This window comes from Capra hircus, chromosome 17, assembly GCF_001704415.2.
Source record: "Capra hircus breed San Clemente chromosome 17, ASM170441v1, whole genome shotgun sequence".
In the NCBI taxonomy this organism is placed as follows: Eukaryota; Metazoa; Chordata; class Mammalia; order Artiodactyla; family Bovidae; genus Capra; species Capra hircus.
In genome coordinates, this window is record NC_030824.1 from 17,249,743 (window position 1) to 17,261,318 (window position 11,576).

General features: G+C 42.6%; 1 protein-coding gene across 2 annotated transcripts in view; it reads left to right on the plus strand.

Moving 5' to 3' along the window:
* P2RX7 (purinergic receptor P2X 7) overlaps positions 1–11,346 on the plus strand; it is a 58,155-nt gene extending 46,809 nt beyond the window's left edge. Inside the window, exons 12-13 of one of the 2 annotated variants that reach the window (XM_013970662.2) lie at positions 1,253–1,354; positions 10,670–11,346. In XM_013970662.2, coding sequence (XP_013826116.2) covers positions 1,253–1,354; positions 10,670–10,714 — 147 coding nt within the window. In that variant the 3' untranslated portion in view covers positions 10,715–11,346. Of the gene's footprint in view, positions 1–1,252; positions 1,355–4,858; positions 5,798–10,669 lie in introns of those variants that run through there. The other variant, XM_005691424.3, reaches the window with a different exon arrangement.

The following is an 11,576-nucleotide window of genomic DNA, read 5'->3' on the forward strand; positions in this document are numbered from 1 at the left end:
TGAGACACAGGAAGGTTAAATTATTTGCCCAAAGTCATACAGTTGGCAGAGATGGAATTCTAACTCAGGCAGGCTGGTTTCAGAATCCATGTTGATAACTATTATGTTAGAGGGACTGACATGAGCAAATATCCAAGATTGCTGAAAGTGAAAAAGCAAACTATGGAACAATATCTGTGGTATGATATATAGGTTAAAAAGCAACTATACACAAAAACTATTTAATGTATTTTCTACATGTATATATGTCTGTTTACATACACACATATATGTTCTGTATATTTTTATGTGCATTATACACACACATGTAAATGTGCATGGGAAGTAATAAATGTATACAAAAAGGTTGAAAGTGAAATACCTCAGTTGTGTCCGACTGTTTGCGATCCCATGGACTGTAGCCTACCGGGCTCCTCTGTCCATGGGATTTTCCGGGCAAAGGTACTGGAGTGGGTTGCCATTTCCTTCTCCAGAGGATATTCCTGACGCAGGGTTCCAACCCAGGTCTACCTGCACTGCAGGCAGCCGCTTTACTCTCTGAGCCACTAGGGAAGCGGGTTGGGACACTCACAAATCACTCACAGTGATTGCTTATGGAAAGGAGCCTCGGATGGGGGAGTAGTCAAAGGAAATTATAGTTCATCTGTATGGTTTTGATTTGATTCACTTGGAATTTGATTAATTTTGGGATCCATGATTTCCTCCAATCAAAGAGAAATCTCTGGTACTTTAAAACAACAAAGAGGGTTTCTTTCCCTTGTCCAAGAACACTGCTGTCCTTCTGCAGCAGCTGAATGCACAATTCATTGTTCATTGTACATGTATTTGCAATTAAAATCAAAGTTCATCTTTGCAACTAAAATTAATCACCATTTCAAGGCCCAAAATGGGAGGCAATTTAATGAAGATATAAATAATTTAAGTTGCAATAGTATAACTTTCTGGAGATATTTAACTTTAGCATAACTGAAATTGAGGGACCATAACAAAGGAATTTTATATAGCACTTGGGGTACCTGGAGATAACAGGCAGTAAGCTGTGGATACTCTAAGTCTACAAATTAAGGTGGTTGGGGCTCCATTTCTAATACTCAGAATCAATTCTTTCTTAGTTAGCAAGAGTTTCTTGTTAGCTTGTTTAACGGGTTGTCATTTGGTAAGTAGGAATAACAGTTGCCTTTAGATATGTTCAGATACACAGTAGGTATAACTCTGTACTGAAATGGCTAACTCTTTAATTTTTATCTCCTAGACATTAAAATATGTGTCCTTTGTGGATGAACCCTATATTAGGATGGTAAATGAACGACTGCTTGGGAGAAGTCTGCAAGATGTCAAAGGTGAAAAAGTCCTGGTACGTTGTTTAGTGCTTGCTTTTGGTTTTCGGCCGCGTGGCACAGCCTGAGGGATTTTAGTTCCCTGATGGAACCTACACCCCCTGCAGTGGAGGCCTGGAGTCCTAACCACTGGATCCCCAGGAAATTCTCATTAGTCTTTTCAAACTGATTAATTGATGAATTTGATTTCGTGGAGTCTTGGATGTGGCACACAGGATCTTCCTTGCATCACGTGGGATCTTTTGTCAAGGCTTACGGCCTCTCTAGTTGTGGTGCTCTGGCTTCAGCAGTTGCAATGTATGGGCTTAGCTGCCCCGCCGCATGTGGGTTCTTAGCTCTCCGACGAGGTATCGAACCCATGTCCCCTGCATTGCAAGGTGGATTCTTAACCACCAGACCACCAGGGAAATCCCAGTCCTTTTTAAAAGAATACTTACTATTAAATGTAAATATATCTAGAAATGTGTATAAATCACAACTGATGACAAAGTAAACACCATGCAACACATGGTACCAGCACCCAGATTTTAAAAGTGAGTATTACTAGCAGAAGGCCCTTTAATGCCTCTACCCAATTACTATCTTCCCTTAAAAGTAGACGTTATCCTTCATTCAAACGTTAGTTTTACCTCTTATAGAATTTTACAAAATTTGAATCCTATAGTATGTATTCAGTACATACCCTGTTGAGTGGCTTCCTTCACTCAACATTATTTTTGTGAGAGTCATCCATGATGTTGTGTGCAGCAGTGGTTCATTCTCATTGTTGTATAATTTTTGTTTTATAAACATTCAATTTATTTACCCATTCAATTGCTGAATGAACTACCCATTTGGTTAGTTTCCACTTTGGGGTTCATGCCAGTGCTGCCGCTACAGTAAACACATGGCACCTGAGAACGGAATTGCTGAGTCATAAGGCAGGCCTGTGTGCAGCTTTCATAGTTACTACCTAAAAGTTCTCTAAAGTGGGTGTTCACACTCACCCTCATTCACACTCTCCCCAGCAGTTCTGGCTGCTGGACATCTTCACTGACTGCATTAGTTTTCTACAGCTGCTATAATACATCACGACAAACTAGGGAGCCTGGAACAACAGAAGTGTATTCTCTGAGTTCTGGAGGTTAGAAGTCTGGAATCAACGTGTCAGGAGGGCTGTACTCTCTCTGAAGGCTCTAGGGGAAGCTCCTTTCTTGTTTATTCCAGCTCCAGATGCTTATTTCACCTGTTAGGATGTCCAGCACGATACTGATCAGAAATGATAAGAGCAGGCATCTTTGTCTCATTTCCTATCTCGAGAAGAAAGTTTTTTTATTTCACTATTGTATTTGCTGTAGGGTTTTTGTTTTTGTTTTTTGGCCTCCCTCATGGCTTGCAGGGATCCCAGTTCCCTGGGATTGAACCTGGCTTGAACCTGGTTGAACCTGGCCCACAATTCCCTGTTGTGGGTTTTTAAAGAATACCCTATCAGGTTAAGAAAATTCCCCTCTGCTCCTAGTTCACTAAGAATTTTTATCATGACTGGATACTGAGTTTTAAATAATCTATTGTTTCAGGCATTTCAAATAATGAGTTTTCTTTTTTTGTTGTTTTTTTAGTACATTACACTGATTGGTTTTCAAATATTATGCCAACCTTTCATTGCTGCAATAAAATACATTGAATGCAATGTATTATTCTTTGTATTTACTGCTGGATTCAAGTCACTAATATTTAAGAACTTTACATCTCTTCTTGAGAGAGACTGGCCAAAATTTTTCCATTCTTGTAATGTTTTTATCAGGTCTGGGTATAAAGAGAACTCTCATATATTGGGAAAGGGCAATAAAAGACACATAACATAAAATTTACCTTTTAAACCATTTTACAGAGTACAACTCAGTGACATTTAGTATATCCACAATGCTGAGCAACTATCACCACTGCCTTGCTCCAGAAATTTTTCATCACCCCAAAAGGAAACTTTGAATCCATTCAGCAGCCACTCCCACTCACTTCTCCCCAGGCCCTGTGCAGCCACTAATCTGCTTTCTGTATCCATGAATTTGCCTATTTTGGACATTTCATGTAAACTGAATCTTACTTGTCTCCTTATGTCAGGTTTCTTTCATTTAGCATAATGTCTTCAAGGTTCCATCCATGTTTAGTATTTGTCAGTAATTCATTCCTTTTCATAGCTGCATGAACATGTTTTTTTGGTCTGTGTAGGTCTTGTTGCTGCATGTGGGCTTTCTCTAGCTGTGGTGAGCAAGGGCTACTCTCTTGTGGCGTGTGGGCTTCTCACTGTGGTGGCTTCTCTTGTTGCAGAGCATAGGTTCAGTAGTTGTGGTGCTCAGGCTTAGTTGCCCTGTGGCATGTGAGATCTTCCCAGACCAGGGATCAAACCCACGTCCCCTGCACTGGCAGGTGGATTCTCAACCACTGTACCACCAGGGAAGTCCTGAACATAAGTTTTTTATCCATTCATTCATTGATGGACATGGGTTATTTTCACCCTTTGGCTATTATAATAATGGTGCTGTGTACAGTCTTGTACATGAACCATTTAGTTTTAATGTACTCAACTCACACTCTCTTTGTCTGGTGAATGAAAGTATATGTCACATAAATGATGGCAATTATGGCAAATTCCCTTGGAGAGTAACAAAGGGACTTTTCAGGAAAGGGAGCATGGTGAGAAAGGAGAGCTGAGTCAGCAAGTATTTATTGTCTACTATGTGCTGGGCACTGTCCTAGGCACTGGGGATACAGGCAGTAAACAAAGCATACAGGGCCCCTGCTTTCATGTGGAAGAAGAATCATCCAGGAAACATAACAGTTCATAAGATCATTTCAGATGGTGGTAAGTACTAATGAAGAGCATAGAACATCATCACGTGGTAAGAGAAGGACCTGAGAGAAGGGGAACTACCTAGATCAGGTGGGCGGGGCCTGGAGGTCTCTGATGAGAGGATATATGCACTAAGGCCTGGCTTTTCTGAATTTCACTTTCCAAACCTGTAAAATAGAGATCAGGACACATATCTCATGAGGTTTTCCTTTTAAAAAAAAAAACCCTGTATTTATTTTTGGTTGCTCTGGGCCTTCGTTGCTACACACTGGCCCTCTCCAGTTTCAGTGAACAGGGGCCACTCTTCGCCGAGGTGCATGGGCCTCTCACTGCAGTAGCTTCTGTTTCGGAGCACAGGCTCCAGGCACATGGGCTCAGAAGTTGTGGCTCACAGGCTTTAGTTGCTCCGCGGCATGTGGAATCTTCACAGACCAGGGATCAAACCTGGTCCCTTGCATTGGCAGGCAGATTCTCACCCACTGCGCCACCAGGGAAGCCCTCATGAGGTTTTTCGAAAGCTTAAATGAGGCGATGCTTGTGAAACACAGACTTGACATGTACATTTAATAAATGAGAGCTACTAGTATTAATGTAGTATTAAATGTAATTTTATAAGTTCATAAGAAAATTAAAGAACCCAGAACCCTAGGGGTTGTTACTGCTGATGGGTTTGGAAACTTGCCTTTTTCAGAGACCCCAGCTGGACTTTGCAGACTTGTCCTGGCTGCCTCTGTCTCTTCACGACCCACCCCTCATTCCCGGACAACCAGAGGAGATCCAGCTGCTCAATGAAGAGGTGCACCTTAAATCCAGGGACTGCCCGGATTGGTGCCAGTGCGGAAACTGCCTTCCATCCCAACTCCCTGAGAACCAAAGATGCCTGGAGGAGCTGTGCTGCCGGAAGAAGCTGGGTGCCTGTATCACCACCTCTGAGCTATTCAGGGACCTGGTGCTATCCAGGCGGGCCCTGCAGTTCCTAGTGCAGTACCAGGAGCCCTTGCTGGTGCTGGATGCAGATTCTGCCAACAGCCGGCTGCGGCACTGTGCCTACAGGAGCTACACCACCTGGCGCTTTGGCTCCCAGGACCTGGCTGACTTCGCCATCCTGCCCAGTTGCTGCCGCTGGAGGATCCGGAGAGAGTTCCCCAAGAGTGAAGGCCAGTACAGCGGCTTCAAGAGTCCTTACTGACGCGCTGAGCAGTCACAGAACATTGCCTTTGCTTGCACCTTGAGCTTCACCTGCAAGGATGTGTGTCCAGATTTTCAGCCAAACGGAAATGGGCTTTCCTCTCCCCCAGCTCTCTGTGTGTCAGAGAGCAAAGTGACGGGGTAAACAACAGATAAACCAGAATCCCTCAGCATGGATGAGAGTCAAGAGATTCAGTTTCATTTCTCTGTTCTATCCCTAGGAGGTTGAGATCCCAGGCCTTTAACCTCTGTACCTTAGTTGCCTTATTAGCCAACCTACTGTTTCACAATTAGGAGAGCAAATTGAGACAGTGTACACAAATTTTCTTATTAATACATAAAAGCTACATGAATATGGCCTTCCCTGGTGGTCAAGTGGTTAGGAATCCACCTGCCAATGCAGGGGATATGGGTTCAATCCCTGATCCAGGAAGACCCCACACGCTGCAGAGCAACTAAGCCCGTGGACCACAAACACTGAAGCCCAAGCCCTAGAGCCCATGCTCCGCAACAAGAGAAGCCACTGCAATGAGAAGCCCGCATACTGCAACGAAGAGTAGCCCCCGCTCTCTGCAACTAGAGAAAGCCCGCGCACGCATGGCAATGAAGACCCTGGCACAGCCAAAAATGAATTTTTGAAAAAATAATGTTTTGTTTTTTTTTTAACTAGATGAATACAAAGCAGAGCATTTTGAGGTGAGACTAGGATAATGTCCAACCATGAACAAACCCTTTGGGTCCTGGTTAAAGAATGAGGAAGGTTAAAAGTGGCCACAAATTTTTTTGACATCTGTTACACAGGACCTGAGGGTTATATCTCCTCCCCTTGGGTCTTGACAGCTTGATCACTTTATCCAATGATAAAGTGATGCTATATCTGATTCAGGGTATTGGTCCTAAGATGCTGACAGCTTCCATTTCTTGTCCCTTGAAACTCTTGCTGCAAAGAAAACCAGTTCTCATGTAAAAACCTGGCCATTCAGAGTCCATCTTGCTGTGAGGAAGCCCAGGCAGCCACGTGGAGAGGAGAGATGCCTGACCAGCGCCCAGCACTCAAGACATCTGAGCCTGTCACTAGACATGGGAGAGAAGAAGCCTCTAGACTATTCCAGATCCTGCTAACATATGACTGCAGCTGCACAGACATCCTAAGTGAGAGTTTCCCAGTGAACCCACAGAAGAGAATTGTTATCTTAAACTATGTTTGGGGTTGTCTGTTATACAGCAACAGATAACTGGGACAGACAGCAAGCCCGATTCATAGGACGTAGACTCAGCCTACACCTTCTCTGTTTCTAAGGTTCTTAGGCAGCCTGGACATCCCTGGAGCCCCTCGAGGGCTTAGGTTTCCTTTTATTTTAATTGGAGGACATTTGCTTTACAAAGTTGTGTTGGTTTCTACTGTAAAACAATGCGAATCAGCCATAATATATATATGTTGTTATTGTTCAGTTCCTTAGTCGTGCCTGACTTTTAGTGACACCATGGACTGCACCAGGCCAGGCTTCATGTCCTTCACCATCTCCCAGAGCTTGCTCAAATTCATGTCCATTGAGTCAGTGATCCATCTCATCCTCTGTCATCCCCTTCTCCTGCCTTCAGTCTTTCCCCACATCAGGATCTTTTCTAATGAGTAGGCTCTTCACATCAGGTGGCTGAAGTATTCGAGCTTCAGCTTCAGCATCTGTCCTTCCAATGAATATTCAGGACTGATTTCCTTCAGGATTGACTGGTTTGATCTCCATACAGCCCAAGACTCTCAAGAGTCTTCTCCAACATCACAGTTCAAAAGCATCAATTCTTCGGTGCTCAGTCTTCTTTAGGGTGCAACTCTCACATCCATACATGACTCCTGGAAAAACCATAGCTTTGACTAGATGGACCTTTGTTGGCAAAGTAATGTCTCTGCTTTTTAATACACTGTCTAGGTTTGTCATAGCTTTTCTTCCAAGGAGCAAGCATCTTTTAATTTCGTGGTTGCAGTCACCATCTGCGATGATTTTGGAGCCCAAGAAAATAAAATCTGTCACTGTTTCCATTGTTTCCTCATCTGTTTGCCGTGAAGTGATGGGACTGGATGGCATGATCTTCGTTTTTTGAGTGTTGAGTTCTAAGCCACCAATATATATGTGTGTATATATATATATGCACCATATATATCTTCAGCAATATATATATGACTGCAGACCAAATCAGGTAACTCACCAGACCAGCTCTGGAATCCATCAAATCTAACTGCTGAGCTACCCAGTACATTGCAATCCAAATCACATTTCTATGACTGGAAGTAACTATTGCTATTAAAAACTGGAAAAAATAAAAGCCACCTTTATACTTTTAACATCCTGTACTTTGCAACCAGTTACAATGGATACAGTCTGATTGCTACTTAAAAAGCAATTGACACTCAAAGCTCTTACCATTTCTATTCATCAACCGCTGAGAGTATAAAAATGAATAGCAGGTTTTAGAATCCTCCTCAGGATTTCCTTTTCAAGGTTTTAGCACTAGAACAGACTGTTTCTAAATGACAACTATTTTAAACAATAAATACAGAGCACTATTCAAAACTGTGACTAATAAATGGTGTGTGAGTTTTTATACATACTCTAATATTTAGCATTTTGATACTTTTAAAAAATTACCAGCTTTCTACTGTATTAATGTAAAATAATATGAACAAAAACCTTCCTTTTTTGACCTAGCATTTTATCTGGCTTTAAACTCAGGAATCAAGTTAATTGGGCCAGATTTAACTCTCATTTTTACTACCTTTCAGAGATATTTTTGAAAAGTGAATTATATATGACTTCTTCAGAACTGAAATTTTTTACTCCAAGAATTCTATGTACCTGCTACAGATTTCCATTCTGATAGCCTCTGAGCCTTCACCTGAAATTTTTTGGTGCCTTATTCCTAGTGTGTTTCTCTCACCTTGTGGAGGCCCCAGATGGAGTCAGAATTTGGAATGACAAATAATCACTGGATCCACCTACTGTTTTCCTTCACCTTTCCCAGATGCTCTGGGTGAGAGGGTGAAGTGTTACGTCAACTGCCTGTCTGACACTTCCTAGAATAACATGCATCACATTTATATTCTTATTTTTAGTCTACTGTAGAAAACAGTGTCATCGCCAAAGGCATCCTAATTAAAGTCACATTTTATAGGGTCTGGTTTTTGTACTTAAATCCATTCTTCTGTTATAGTAATTGCACAGTATTCACTGCTTCATCTCTGTATTGGAGATCTGCTTTCTTGTAACCCTGCTTGATTTCATGTAGCATTGGTTATAGACTTGCATTCTTCTCTTTAGAGGGAATCCTTCTTAAAACCCTTCCTAATTCTAGCTTGGCAATGTAGATGTCTTAACTGTTTTGATAATAAAAAAAATGTGTAATTTGTATTTATTGAAGTATTCCTTTTACTTTCTTTTCTCAGAAGGTCCCCAAATCAGCAGTCTTATTCACTGACATATTGATTCAACATACACACCCTGAGGCACTATTACACAAAGATGTTTTTTAGTCTCTGCCCCCAGTTCCTGACTCAGATCTCCTAAATCCCCCGGAATTTCCTGGAGAGAGAGCCGTCTTGTATTCTAATGAAGCCAGTCTTGGGGGGCTCCTGGATAACTTCAGGAAGGGGGCTGGTCACCAAAAGACCAAGCCATGATTAGAAGCTTGGAACTTTCAGTCCTATTCCCTTATTCTCCAGAGTGGGGGAGGGGGGTGGGATGGAAACTGAGTTAGTCACTGATTTTGACTATGTAATGAAGGTTCCGTAAAAATCCCTACCTTATGGGGTTAAGAAACCTTTCATATTGAAGAACACATCCACATTTGGGGAGAGTGGTACACCCCCAATTCTACAAGGACAAAAGCTTCTATACTCAGGACCCTTCTGGCCCTCACTCTGTGTAACTCTTCATCTGGCTATTCATTTGTATCTTTTATTATATCTTTTATGATAAGTGAGTAAATGTGTTTTCCTGAGTTCTATGAGCCACTATTGAACCTGAGGAGGAGGTTATAGGAACCCCCAATTTATAACCAGTTGGTCAGAAATACAGGTGACAGCCTTGGATGTCTGAAGTGGGGGACAATCTTATGGCACTGAGTTCTTAACCTGTGAGGTTTATGCTAACTCTAGGTAATTCATGTCATAACTGAATTGCAAGACACCCAGTTGGTGTCTGGAGAGTTTTGGAGAATTGCTTGTGTTGGAAAACCCCACGCACATTTGGTGTCAGAAGTGCTATGAACAGACTATAGGTAAACAGGAGCTTTCTTTTAGGCATTTACTAGAGATCAAAGATAGATAAGTTGCTGCTCTCATGGTGATGTGAGGAGATAAATGTTAATCAAATAATTCAAATAAATGTAAACTTGTAACTTATGATAAGTATCATGATGAAGAAGATGTTTTGAGAGCCTGTAATAGGGGAACTTGACCTATTTGGGGAAATCAGAGAAGTCTTCCCTGAGGAAGGAGCCCTTCAGCTGAAATCCAAAGGATAAATTCTAGATGAGTTAGATGAGCTGGGGAGGAAAGAGCAATCTAGACAAAGAGAATAGAATGTGCAAAGGTCCTGGGGCTGACAAAAACCACAGAAGCTTTGCAGAACTTAAGAAGACTTGTATGCCTGTTCCATAAATAGTATGGGGAAGCAAAGAATGAGGTAAGACTGGATAGGCAGGGGTTGGACTGCATAGGGTCTTGAAGGTCATGGTACGGAGTTTTGTCCTTCTCTTAAGAAAGACCAATGAAGACCCACTGATAGGTTTTAGGTAGGAGCCTGGTAAGATTATATTTGATTTTTAAAAGATAATTCTGATCATTAAGAGTGGTGGTAGATATAGTTTTAATTTTCATTTCAGTCTTTCCCTACTCCATGAAACATCTGTCCCAAACATGCAGCAAAACAGACTGATTTTCTATTCCCTCTTGCTCTTCCTCTTGGGCTTGCAGGATCTTAGTTCCCTGACTGGGGATCGAATTAAGGGCCTCTCAAGTCCTAAACATTGGACAGCCAGGGAATTCCCATTGTGCCTTGAATTTTAGAGTATCTCCTGTCCCAGGTAGATGGGGATAAGAACATTTGTTGACTTTGAGTCAGGGGCAGGAATGTGCCAAATCTAGAGACAAGGGGCAGTCAACAGAGCCTACAGATGCATTCCACCCTGTGGTGTAAAGCCTAAAATCAAGGTCTAATATCACATGCTGCCTTAACATCTGCCTTAACAACTGGCTTAAATGCAAGTTTCTCTTCTGATAGAAAAGGTCACCTGTTCAACAGCTTTCCCTCCTTGTTAGATGGACCAGATGCAGTTCCCGCTGATCCCTGCAGAGTGGATTTGAGTTCCCCAGCAAGCCATGGAATTATCCAGAAGAGCCAGTGACATCCTCCTGTGGGAAGCATAGGACACCTCACCTTCCTGATACTACCAAGCAAGCGTGACTCCCACTGCTTCTGGATGTGCACTCTGTTCCTAAATGCCATCTCCACGTGACCCACAAGGCATGTGGTGTCCATCTTCCCTGTGCTGTGAGTATATGTGACCAACGAACTGCTGCCCGTTTCATCTATCCAGTGCTAAGTGTCGTATGCTTGGCCATCCCCATACCCTTAGGGTAGGAATCCCTCCCTTACCAATGGGGTGAAGAGGAGGTGATTCAGGTACCTTTAATTCCAGTTGCCCTAAAAAATAAGAGGCTTGGCTTCTGTGTAGTCACTCTGCAAAGTCCTGTTTCCTAGAGCCCACGAGACCTGGGACCATTACCACCATTTACTCAGAGGGCACTGGGTGTGGTTACACTTTCTGCTGCTTGTGTGTTTTTCAGCTCTTACTCTGATCCTATGCAGTCATCATTCTGGGAATCCCCGAGTCCCCTGACTGAAATCCTTCTGCTCCCTTTTGAATGGACCTAGACAATCCATGGATGGAGGAGTCTGGTAGGCTGCAGTCCATGGGGTCACTGAGAGTGACGCGACTGAGTGACTTCACTTTCAACTTTTCACTTTCACGCATTGGAGAAGGAAATGGCAACCCACTCCAGTGTTCTTGCCTGGAGAATCCTAGGAACGGGGGAACGTGGTGGTCTGCCGTCTCTGGGGTTGCACAGAGTCGGACACGACTGAAGCAACATAGCAGCAGCAGTCATCACTATCTTCTTTCACTTTTACTGTGACCTTTCAGATTCCTCTTTTTTAGTCCCAGGA